Source organism: Centroberyx gerrardi, chromosome 22, assembly GCF_048128805.1.
Source record: "Centroberyx gerrardi isolate f3 chromosome 22, fCenGer3.hap1.cur.20231027, whole genome shotgun sequence".
In the NCBI taxonomy this organism is placed as follows: domain Eukaryota; kingdom Metazoa; phylum Chordata; class Actinopteri; order Beryciformes; family Berycidae; genus Centroberyx; species Centroberyx gerrardi.
In genome coordinates this window covers 13,144,008-13,156,861 of record NC_136018.1, presented here as the reverse complement: position 1 = coordinate 13,156,861, position 12,854 = coordinate 13,144,008, and the positions used below count along the sequence as shown (strand labels likewise).

At 42.2% G+C, this 12,854-nt stretch overlaps 1 protein-coding gene across 2 annotated transcripts; it reads right to left on the bottom strand.

Annotated features, from left to right (window-relative positions):
* Positions 1-2,401: 2,401 nt before the first annotated feature.
* Positions 2,402-12,819, bottom strand: LOC139917889 (palmitoyltransferase ZDHHC20-B-like). Of its 2 annotated transcripts, none has more exons than XM_078291373.1 (13): positions 12,699-12,819; positions 11,733-11,759; positions 11,078-11,172; positions 10,760-10,880; positions 10,556-10,625; positions 10,317-10,349; positions 8,597-8,717; positions 7,473-7,605; positions 7,027-7,153; positions 6,517-6,606; positions 6,282-6,394; positions 6,081-6,161; positions 2,402-5,857 (listed from the first exon to the last, which is right to left on the bottom strand). In XM_078291373.1, exons 1-12 carry the CDS (start codon positions 12,814-12,816, stop codon positions 6,118-6,120), a joined length of 1,092 nt encoding a protein of 363 aa, XP_078147499.1. In that variant the 5' UTR covers positions 12,817-12,819; the 3' UTR covers positions 2,402-5,857; positions 6,081-6,117. The 2 variants fall into 2 exon arrangements, with proteins under 2 accessions (XP_078147499.1, XP_071763223.1); XM_071907122.2 differs by having other exon boundaries at positions 6,114-6,161.
* Between the last annotated feature and the right edge of the window lie 35 nt (positions 12,820-12,854).

Genomic DNA, 12,854 nt, shown 5'->3' with positions numbered 1-12,854 from the left:
TCTTAGCCACATTTGGGAATGAAACTCTCTCTATGTTGACCAATGCTGTTGCCTGTCCTTTCGCAACCAGAAATCTCTTTCTCCTTGAACTGCAAGTAAAAACACATCTAAGGAATGATTGATACAGACAGTGGAGGGACACTCCAACACGCATGTGCACACACACACACTGCACAGGATTACATATAGCAGAGAGGTGTGTGTGTGCATTTGAGAGAATTCACTGCTCGTGTCGATCATTTCAATGTTAGAATAGCTATACTGTGTGTGTGTGTGACACCAACATTCATCTTTACCTTGTAGCACAGGATCTAAGACCCAGCTGTGTCTGACAGTATATAACCACTGAATCATTTCATTCAAGTCCAGACAACTATATTTCAAGTGAATGACTCCAGGTAAGACATGGCACACCTTGCCTAGCATGCCTATCCCAGCTATGACTGTTGGTCTGACTTACTATGATGGCTGGAAATGTATAAGATTACAACTAACTTTGTGTCTTGAAGATTCTTAAAAAGTTTATTTTAGATAGGGAATTGTTTTATTATTGAAACACAAGAACAAACGAATAAGGCAAATGTGACAAACATTCAACAAACAGAACAACATCTTCACAACAAGCTTAACATATCAATTAGATATCAAAGAGAATCAAAATGAAATTTAAATAAAATATAATTAAAAAGAAAAAACAAAGGTCATCACAATTTTAGATAGGGAATTTAGTCATTTTTGGGGCCATTATATAAGTATCAAGCATTAAAGTGACTGTATAGAGAGCAGTTTTCAGCCTATAGAGCGTTATTAAGCGGTTGAAAGGATGAAGGCCTTCCAAAGGTCTTCAGTGTATCTCTGGCTGCTTTGGCCTTGTGGTGGTTACACTTGTTTGGCTTTTAACCGGCGACTGTTTACTCTCCGCAGACGATCAGATCAGTGCCACCAAAAAACGACACGGAGGGCATTCACCTTGGGAGCACACATCCTACACACACGCACGCACACACACACAAAAGAGGCTAAAGCATTCTACTGAAAACTGTAAATTAATCTGACATACTTGGACAGAAAACAATCAAATATGGAACCAATTTTTTGTTCCTTCCCCTTGCGTCAATTAATTTTTCTCTATTAGAACGCCATGACTTGGCGTTTACGAAGGTAATGACATTATCCAGTCTGCTATAATGCGGTTATACGGATCTGGAGAGCAGATGTGACACAACCATGTTCTGGCCTCACCGCTAGGGCCAAGTGTGTGTGTGTGTGTGTGTGTGTGTGTGTGTGTGTGTGTGTGTAAGGGGGAGGGTGCACCCACAACCTGGGTGTTTTCCCTCCTCATTAGCCTACACCAGTGGTTCTCAACGTGGTGTCTGGGGACCACCAGGGGTCCTTGTGGGACTTCCAGGGGATCCCCAGCAAATTGATGAATTGTTAAACTTCACCATCATTTCATTTACAACAGGTTAACACACTTAGAGAATGTAGAAGATCATAGTTTGACTGTTATCTCTCTACCTACAATACAGATAGTCATGGAATTCTGGATCAAAATCTTATCTAACAATAAAAATATTCTCAGATTTGGGTTCCGAGAGCCAAAATCTCATGAAATGGGGGTCCGTCATGCATTTCTGTGAACAAAATTAAAGTGGAGCGTGGTGTGAAGGGTTTAGGAAGATGAACAGAACAGTAAATTGACAATCCTTGAGCAAAGTACATCATTAGCAGAAGTCAAAGGCCTGGGTGTTAAACAGAGAGCAAAGGTCAGGGTTCAGCTGGGTTCCTAAGTCCCAGTCCACACAGGTTACTGACTCTCTTGGAAAGATGACTACTGTGGCAATAGCGTAGCCTCTCTTTCTGTTTCTGCTGTTCACACCCACTTCCCATGTGAATATGATGAAGACTCATCCTTACCACAGCCTTTTTCTCACCCCACAAGGGCTAAACAGAGCTGGTCTTATGTCCCTGAATTTCACTCGCAACATAAAATCCGTAATTATTTTTGTATCTTGATGCGAACAATGCTGCTTTATAGTTTAATTTCACTCCAAGCATTGAGCTGATGCTCTTACACACAGTGAATTACAGAGTAGTTCACATATACAAATACGGCTTTTGACCTTTATTGGCTATGGGCAATACCATGACCCTGCTGTACAAAATTGTTCTAATCTTCATCTCCTTATTCTCCTGTAATACACAATGCTGCCTCTGCTGTGCTGTCAGTATTTGTGATTTATAGGCCTGTTTTCTCCATACTGAAGTTAAACGATTCAAGCCATACTGAGAAAGAACACATCTGCTCAACACATGAATATCTGCAAAGGTTATGTTACACAATCAAGTATGTATTAAGTGTGAATTAGCCAAAGAAATGAATGTGAGAGCAAAATTAGACTGGAGGTTTAAAAAAACATTTATTGTTATTTTCACGTTAATTGTGTAGAGGCATGTACTTCATTCACAAAATAGGAACAGTAAAATTAATCAGACAAGAAAAATATATATGCAGTAATTTTCTTACATTATCAATATATATATACACACACTGTAAAATAGGACATTGTAACAAAAAGAAAGCAAAGGTAGCAATAAGCAAGTTCAAATAGGCTACATCTGCACTGTACATGCAGAAGTAAAATGTCTGTTAGTCTTAATAAAAAAAAAGAAAAAAAATGAAATCAGACAGAAATTTTAGGATTCTCCCTCCATTTTCACAGGAGTCACTATGGCTTCATTTGTATGGGTGAGACAGACCAGAGTAAAGCTGATTTAAAACATGATGCACCTAGTTTGTAGTTGAAAAACCCCCAACGTCCGTTTAACACCATAACCCCCGTTATCACCGTAAAACACATTTACAGTTAGGCTCCATGCTTTTGAGCATTAGTCAGATGTATGTATGTACACAGATGTGTAAAAATCTCATGGCTGCACAGAGGCATTTCTCCCAAGACAACAATATTACAAAAGAACACTCAATTAAGCATTACAAACACGCACGCACACTTTAGTCTCCAGGCCAAACAGCCCAGAGAGAGAATATAGGCAATTTGTAAAACACAAACAAAACGTCAGGTCCAATGTTTCAGAATCGGTGGCCATAACTAATGTGTGGAGCGGGCTAGAGCTCCGTTCAGATGGTACAGAATTTGAATTTTTCCTTGACCAAACATTTCACAGGTCTAGGAGTGAGGCTGAGGACAGATCTATACATTTTCTACATGATCAGAACATAAATTGGGCTTGAATCGCGATATTCTCTTCAGTTGAGATCAAACTGTAGTGAGATTCTGATGCACACGGCGACTCTTGACTCTTGATTCTCCAGACAGTATCAATCATCCTCCATTCACTGGCTTGTAAGGAGGAGTCAAATGTAATTGGGCTCGAAAAGGTCAGACACGATTGGGGAAAAACATATACATAAACAAGCAAACAGTCCAAGAAGCTGGCCCACGCTAGGCCCCTCTATCACTAGATAAAACACCCTCACAGTCCCGTCTGTCGCACATTCAGCACAACTGTGACAACAATTACCAACAGACGCACCATACAACACCACTAACTCACTCCACACCATAGAAACAGCTGTCTGTAAACTTGTACATCACCAAGGGCCTGGTGGGATCTAGTTAGTAAGAGACTCGTCCAGCAATAGTCAGGGATGTGATCAGGGAGACGGGGACAATGACAGGCATCAGGAATCTGCTGTGGAGTTAGGTCCATCCCCCCTCTATTATGAATGGGAGAATTGCATATCAAAAACAAAATTCCTTCAAAAAGGATAAAACACATTCCTGAACACTTCCTATTTGGTTGTTTTGACACAATATTCCATTTTTTTTTTTTACAGAAGCTGATATTGTGTTAGACGTGAATGATGCAGTCTAATGAGACAATTTTACCTTCACAGATTTTGCCAGGCCCTGCGAGTCACTCCCACATCCCAGGTGTTCAACACTGACACAATACACTTCACTATTAGATTTTACACAAGCTAGAGCTCCTTTGGCAGTTCAAGTCACAACAATGAGCTGATATCCACGCACGTACATGTCTAGACCGCAGCTAGGTGGGTAGAAGCTGAATTCGGCACTTTTATTTTACAGTAATGCCATCGTTCAGTCGGGCTCAATTCACTTTCATCTCAAAATTTAAATTAAATCTGAGTGATTACAAGCAAATAATGCATGTTAATTACTTCATCGTTGATTGGATGTAAGATTATTACGAAAAAGATTTATTCTGAAGCAAACCCCGCCTGCTAATTAGACTGAAAGTGAATTGACCCCTAAGCCAGCTGTTGATATAGTACAGAAAACCATACATTTGAATGAGGGCAGATAACCAGGAGTCTTGCCGCCACCTGCTGGCCAGCACTGGTACTGTGAGCACATCACGACCCACAACAGGCAGGGGGACAGATAAACCTTGTATAAAATATTGCGCCACGATGACAGGCAAACATCATTTGGTTACGATGACACTGGCCAATGAGGTGAGAGCAGATTAAGGTAAAGCTCGCATGTTGTAAACACTTCTGATTCAGAGGTCAGAGCTCCTGATGGGTCAGCCCTTATTTGGCAATGAACGTTGGTGGTAAAGGTTGAAGCGCTGAGCTGTATAAAAACGGGCTTGAAGAGACTGTGGGCTGACGGGAACATTAAGAAGAATCATTGATCAACATATGGCATAATTAGCTGACTCTAAGGAACAGGTAGTAAAGGACACAGCTTCTCCCAGATGAAAGGGTCAATATATAATCAGCAAGTAAACACTAGTAAACCAGGTTGGCCACAAAAAACACATAAAGCTGATCATTTTAGTTTCTGTTAGTTCCGAAAACCGCTGCTTCACCTCTAACACACACACACACGCGCGCGCACGCATACACACACATCATAAATCACATGATCATCTAGCATCCATTATATCTGGGATGCTTTTTGGACATGAAAAAAAGCAGCACGTTGTTTGATGGACATTGATACTCAATCTAGAAAGTGCAAATGCGCCATCTTGTGCTCTGATATCCAAAACACCATCCAAAACCCAGCTAGAGTCTCCCCCATTTTGCCCCTGTTTAGCAATGGTTCGGTCCAGTACGCCATGCAGTAGGGTCTTCTGTAGTATAGTCCAGGTTTTGGTTGGCAATATCCATCTCTAAAGTGCGGACCATACACTCGCTGCAACATTATGAGTTTAAAAACAAAAAAAAAGCTGTCATACAAGTAAACTGATCCATCTTCATGGGTTGTACTGCCTTTCTGAAAATACAAGGTGAAAAAAACAAAACAAAAACAAAAACCGTTCAAAACAACCGCACTGTTCCAGCTTGTCCCCTTCTCTTCACCATGGTCTCGTCCCCATAAAGACCCTCAATTTGCCCCGGTGCACCCAGGAAGCTTTTGGCACAAAGTTTCCTCACCAAACACCAAGATCAGTTACTATTCCAGGATTTTGGGATGCTCTCATCCAACAGTCATCGATGAATGCTCAAGTTGTGAGATTTCACAATTTAAGTGAGAAAAATACTTAACAGAATATGTATATAGTCGGATGCATGACTGTTAATGTGTGTGTGTGTGTGTCTAATAACAAGTGTGTAGGTGTGAGAGGGAACAAGCTTGTGTTATTTCTCCTATGGGTAGGTGTGAAATTTGCTCATGGCACTGCATGCGAAAATGCCGTTGATGTATCAATGCGTTGTGATGGGCGAATGGAATGCATTTCCATAGTTACGCTGAATGGATCTGTGGGGATGGGGTTGCGCTGGGAGACTGTTTCCATGGTGACAAACTAAAGTGTAGCGTTGCTTAAGGCATCGTATTAGATGGCAGAGGAGTTTCTCCTGTGGCAGAGAAGAAAGGAGAAGAAACAAAAACAAAGATAATTAGGAAAATTAGTGTTGATTACACTGCTGTTTCTAATTTTCTCCAAAGAAATGGTAGCCTTCAAAATTCACTTAATTGAGCACTGCAACACGCCCGCAAACAAATCAGACATCTGCATACAAAGATATGATTGCTAACAGTAAATACAAGCCAACAAGTCAAAGCTGTAAGCAAACCTACAGATTGACTGAGAAGGGGTTCACTCGTGTTCACCTGGTTAGGACTCGCTCTCCATGGAGATTGTAATGGTTTCACTTCCAGCTGTGAAGCCAGAGAGAAAGTGTGAAAAGGTGACCGACAACAAGACAGGAAAACAACAAGGGGACAGTGAATGGTAAATGTTAATTCTGCCTATGTGATATAATCACTGGTGGAGCTTACCTGATTTCAGAGTGTTATTAGCCAGATGGTCTCCTATGTTGTTAGCGTGTTGGTCGTTGCTTAGGAGGCGATTCTGTGAATCGCTGAGTGGGCTCGCTGGGACATCGGCAGCACTGGAAACAAACAGACCCAACAAAGAAAGTCAGTGTGAATTGTGCATTACCCCCCCTTCTCCAACAAAAACCTTTTTCACATCCTCATGTAAAATATCTGTCATTATATTTAGACCAATCACCTTTTATTGGGCTCTGGATTCAGGGTAACTGTGGCCTGCTCTGGATCGGCATTGACCAACCGTGTGGGGAACGTCAGCCCGTCTCCCTGGCTGTCGTAAACCAGGACAAGAGAAACTCGTTACAGGGCAGCAAACTGCACAGATTAGATTTAAACAAGAACCACAACAAAGGAAACGGCTAAGGTAAGACATTTTCTTTTGGTACTTGTACAAATCCAGCCGTACTGACAACATAAATTCAACCAGAGAATGCACAGACAGGAACCAAACTATCCCTAATGGGACCAAGCCAATACATAGAGGGAATCCAGTATTGTTGATAGCACTATGTTCAGGTTTATGAGAACCAGCAGACATCACAAACATTCTGCTGCAACTTTTCATACGTAAAATAAGAATTTATGGTGTCACTTGTGATTGTGTCTTTTCCCTATGCCATGTAAACTCAATATCCTATCTGTGATTAGGTAAAGTTGTATATAATCTTTTCAAATCTACGTTTGTCTTCACCTGGTGAAGATGGGCAGCAGCCAGTACTTTTTCTGGTCTCCAAAGACCTGAGCGATATTCTTCCGGAAACCCAAAGAGAAGCCATTCTTATCAGAGCCTGTCCTGAAGACGGGCGCTCTGAACGCCTCTGAGAGAAGGAGAAACATGGCGGTACAGGGTGGACAGAGAGGACAAAATGAATAGGTCATTAAACAAACAATAAAAACAACCAACAGGTAAGTAAACTGGAGAAAGAAAATGGATGGATTGAGGACAGTGGTTTGTGAGTGTGTGTCATTTTCAGTCAACATTCAACTTTAGAAAACAACTTTTTGTCCTGCCTAACCTTTTAACAAGTTGAGAATCAATGCTCTATCATTTGCAAATAAACAGATATTTCTTTACATATTGAACTGGTTGAATTCCAAGAAAGTTGAGCCCAACCCTTATGAGTGTGTGTTTGTTACCTATAGTGGACCTGTTCTTCCCTACAAGCCACAGGTGGTAGCTGAAGAGGGAGAGAATACTGATGCAGAACATGGCCGCCACAAAAAAGAGAAACAAGACATGGAATTTGGCGTGAGTGTCTGGCAGCTCATTCTGGGGAGGAGACGGGAGAAGAGAAGAGGAGAGAGTCAATAACAAATTCACATGGAGGAGATTCACGGAGAGAGAGAAAGAAACAGTGAGTAAAAGAGCGAATGACAAAGTAAGAGAGAAATAAGAAGGGTGTCATGTCAACCACGTCACAACTACACAGCACTGCACGCACATCATGACAAAAACCACAACGACGATAAGGTGACACTGCAACACTAAAGGCTTTGGAGGGTGGTTGGGTTACCTTTGGGCAGTTCTCTGCCGATTTCCTGCGGCAAAGCTTTAGTACAAACAGAGACAAGACTGGTTAGCAACACCGGGAGAGAACAGACGGAGGGGGTGAAGGGGTGGGGGGTTTAGAAATCAGGAGGCAAATACGAGGCAAGGCCAAGTGAGGTGAAGAGGAGAGAAAAGAAGAGAAGAAAGAGAGCGTGTGTGCGCAGGAAGTGTGCCCAGAACGGAGGGGAAAAAACAGGGATGAAAGGAGAGATGGAATGAGAGACAAGTGCCGGGCAGTGAAAAGGATCAAAGTGGACGAGTGGAGCAGCTACAAGAGAGGAGGGAGAGAAAATGCCAAAAAAAAAAAGAGAGGAGGAGGGGAAGTGCTGGTGGTTGAATGAGTGGTGTGACTGATGGGGCCGATAGTGGAGAGGGAGAAAGAAAGAGAAAGATCAGAGAACAATGACCCTGTGTGTGCGAGAACTGGGGATGACAGAGGGGGAAACAGAGAGGGGTCAGAGGGTGAGAGAGGACACAGAAACAGTGGAGCAGCACAGCTCCGCACCATGCAGGACCAACTGAGAGGAGGTGCATGCAGGCTTTTGACATGCAGCAAATCTGCATCCTGTATAAGATCATGTCGTGCACGCTCACACACACACACACACACACACACACACACACACACACACACACACACACGGTTTGGGGTGTGAGAGAGTGGGCTGAGATTCTGTGTTGGGGGGGAGCTCGTCTGCTCATCATTACTCACTGTCCAGAACTTTATGAAATACTGCAATACGGTGGCTGCAATAAACAAACAGTACACCAGCGAGTAGGCCAGGAAGAGGATGAAGAACTTGTAGTTGGAAAATCCCACACAGTTGTTCACCCTGGAGACACACAAACACAGGAAGGCCAGCTTTGACATCACTTCCTCCGACATGAGAAATGTATGAAGGTAAAGATGTTGCAAAATGCAAGAGCTTGTAGACTTGATGTGAGAACTTGTAAAATACGATGTGAGAACTTGAAGAAAAAAAATGAATGTGAAGTCACAGAAAAAATATTCACAAATGTGTAGATTGATATTTACATGAATACAATGAGAGCTGCAAACTTGCAATCCAAAAAAATGAATGTGAAGTCACAGAAAAAATATTCACAAATGTGTAGATTGATATTTACATGAATACAATGAGAGCTGCAAACTTGTAATCCAACATTTACTCATATCAACTTCACAAATGTGCTCTCTTGCATCACAAAGTGACGAATCTGCGCGCCTTGACTTTTGCAACACTTCTTGTGATAAATGTTGCAAAACTCACTTGTAGCTGTGAGAGAGCGCCCCCCCTCACCCCCCTCCCCGCTTTTGGAAGAAACTTATCCTGGCTTGGTGTGCCATAAGGTTAGCGGATCTAACTTCGCAGACATGGAGGACGTCCTGAGGACAGCACATGGAGCAGAGCAAAAGAGCACTTCGTCTTCCGATTTCTGATTGGTACACCCCCACGCCCCCCCTATGCCCCCCCTGTCACAGCTACAAGTGCATTTTGCAAAACATTTATCGCAGGAAGTGTTGCAAAAGTCAAGGCGCGCAGATTCGTCACTTTGTGATACAAGAGAGCACATTTGTGAAGTTGCAGTGACCGATTTGAGAGGTTGTAATCATGGAGTTGTGGTTGTACTGGAAAATGGACTAAAAGTAAAATAAATAAATATGAGTAAATGTTGGATTACAAGTTTGCAGCTGTCATTGTATTCATGTAAATATCAATCTACACATTTGTGAATATTTTTTCTGTGACTTCACATTCATTTTTGTTCTTCAAGTTCTCACATCGTATTTTACAAGTTCTCACATCAAGTCTACAAGCTCTCGCATTTTGCAACATATTTACCTTCATAGAAATGTTACCATCTTGAACTTTGTCATCATGTCACTTTTAGGTTACGATCACACCTACAGTTTGTTTTCTTTGGTCCAAAACAGAGTGGAAAACTTCCTGCCTTCAGTTAATTTTATTATGCTACGTTTTCCAAGCATGAGTAACTGCTGGCTATCCTATGTCAATATCCATGTCCTTATACCCATAAAACTGTGTTGAACAACGTTCAAACAACGAACAAAAATAATAATAATAATAATAATAATAATAACAATAATAATAATAACAACGTAGATTTATATAGCGCCTTTCAAGAGACCCAAGGATGCTTTACACAGTGAGGCAGACAAAACAAATAAAACAAGAACAGAAAATAATAATAGCAATAATTGCCGGGACGAACAACATACTCGTAAAACTGTATGTTTTGGGGTAATTTCCTGCAGCTGGAACAATTCCACTCATAACTTATTTGGTGCGCACATGAGTTCGTATGGTATTGTTCTCACTTGTGTGAACGCACCCTAACTCAGCATATGAGCAGGAGTAAACCAGTGAGATGCCATACATTTATGTCTTTGCTTAGCAGGGATTACATACCAGGGACAATGGTGGTCCATCTTCAGCACGCACCTGCCATACAGAGTGGGAGAACAGAGTTAACAGAGGAAAAAGGAGAAGATAGATTGAAACAAAAGAGGAGATGGACCTCGTTAAAAGGGGTGAGATCAAACAAGAAAGGAAATATATTTCTGTGGAATCATGGCTAAATCTAACAGCATTCAACCCTTTTACATAAAATTTGAATCGAGTGTAATGGTAGGAGATGGTCTGCTTACATGTCACACGCAGAGCAGTGGTGACACCGGTCTGGCTTGATAACTTGACAGCGGTCACAGTAGCGGATTGCTGCATGATGTCAAGACATCAATATCTGATTATTATTGCACAGCCAACTCCAACACAGAGGCACAGGCAGAGAGAGGGAAAGACAAGACAAAAAACTCAGATGCACACACACACTTAGACAAACACAGACGTACCCCCGGCCCCTGTGCGGGTGTAGAGAGGCAGGTTGGAGGCGGCTCTCCACAGGATCTCCTGCTGGGACTCTGGCCTCTCTTCCTTCTCATAGCGCTCCTTCTCGGCCTTGGGCAGGCAGAACTGGAGAAGAGAAAGAGACAGAGAGAAAGTAAAAGTAAAACTCACCAGGTTGTCAACAGTAGACCGATTATTCTATTCATCAACAGTACAACTTTCATCACACAGTTTAACACAGTACAGACTTTGGAGTTATGGCAACAGAGGATTAGAGACACACAGACACAGTGGGGTTATTTTGGATAATCAGGTTATTGTACCTCTTTGGAGGGGTTGGTAGGCCTGGTGAAGATGGTCTTCCAGTAGGACCATACAAACATGATGAAAGAGAGGTGGAAGAAGACCAGATAGACAACTGGAGGGAAAACAACGAGCGAGGTATCAGGACCAATAACTTAGACAGTCTGATATGTATACTGATGTTAAAGCACAAGCACATGACCGGTAAAAAGTAAAAAATAAGGAGCAGCTGTTGTTACTTGGGACATGGACTCTGTGATAAAACACTATACAACTACATAGACACTTAAATTTATGATGGAGGAAAGCTACGGCTGAATGAGGAAGAGCTGCTCTGCCTAAACACCAAGACTGACTTCAGCACTATGAGTGAGTGAGTGAGTGAGTGAGTGAGTGAGTGAGTGAGTGAGTGAGTGAGTGAGTGAGTGAGTGAGTGAGAGAGAGAGAGAGAGAGAGAGAGAGAGAGAGAGAGAGAGAGAGAGAGAGAGAGAGAGAGAGAGAGAGAGACTGGCTCTGGGTGTGCATGTTATCTGTGCCAAACTGATTTAGGTCTACATAGACCACATTTCACTGGTGAGATAATCCCAAATGAGCAACAAATTGGCTCAGTTTGGTAAAAGTCCATTCATCCTGTAATAAAAACAATCGATCCTTTTGACTCCCCAGCACACTTACTCTGCTCTCCTATACTGGGGATGGTGACTGCAAGAGAAAAGAGAGAAAACCTGATGTTAGATGAGGAGGAAACACATTCACAGTCCTCAGCAGTCACAATTAAACAGCTGTCATGTAAACCAGTGGTTTGGGTCCATTGGGAGGTTAAATAGGGTCCTCAGCGAAATGAACAATAGTTTAACTATTATTTCACTCGCTACAAGTTAGCACAATGAGAGAATGACTAAATTGATTTTATGTTTCACTCTCCCTTCTGTTGTTATCAAAGATAGTATCAAGTTATGCAGTTCTATGGTAAATTATAACTACAGAAATCTCAGATGGGGTTTCTCGAGACAAAATCTTATCCATTAGGGGTTTGTGGTCTTAACGTGAGAAAGTTTGTGAACCCGTGATGTAAACAAACTACACAACAAGGTTATCACAAGCACATCACTCACGTAACAATTAAACCATATCAAATCCATTTCATTCCTGTTTATCTGCTGTCATTTTGGATTTGGCCTCATCCATTTTAATATAAGAAAATGCTCTGGACTCATTCGCTTGGAAGGACGCACCACGTCACTGGTGCCAAGCTAATTGGCCAAGTTACAGGATAAATAATTATCTGGTCAGCCAGCCAAATAGCCTTTGGTTAGCTTAATTCACCATCCAGACAGCATTCACCACGACACAGAACAAAAGGGACGAGACGGGTAGCAATACTAACAGCAGAGTGAAACTTTTTCTTTGGCCAAAACATATTTCCCTAACAAAATATAGGAAGGTAAAGCGACGGCCACTAAAAGATAATTAGCCATATCTAGGTTTGGGTGAGCTTGCCAACACCATTGTTGAGCTGCAGTCCATGTTACTTCCTGCTGGCCAGCAGCTGTGGACAGCAGTATCAAAACATCAGCTGTGAAAAAACAGGCTTCAGCTCGGCGGACGGGGGCCACAGCCGACCGCAGGACGTGTACTTACATATGCAAAGCTCCACGACATAAGCGTAGTACGACCAGCAGACGACCAGGGCGATAAAAATCACAGGTATCCATGCTAAGCCCCGTTGACAGCATCTCAGTACGTGTGTGGGCGCCATCTTTCTCCCTCAACTGGAAAAGGGAGTGTCCACGTGAC

What these genes read in the sequence shown, in the direction of transcription:
- LOC139917889 (XM_078291373.1), bottom strand. Translation starts at nt 12,816, where the DNA reads ATGGCGCCCACACACGTACTGAGATGCTGTCAACGGGGCTTAGCATGG. An exon ending in CCCCAGTATAGGAGAGCAGA is followed by an intron (nt 11,173 to 11,732) that starts GTAAGTGTGCTG and finishes TTTTCCCTCCAG; the next exon opens with TTGTCTATCTGGTCTTCTTC. An exon ending in AATCCAGAGCCCAATAAAAG is followed by an intron (nt 6,395 to 6,516) that starts GTGATTGGTCTA and finishes GTTTGTTTCCAG; the next exon opens with TGCTGCCGATGTCCCAGCGA.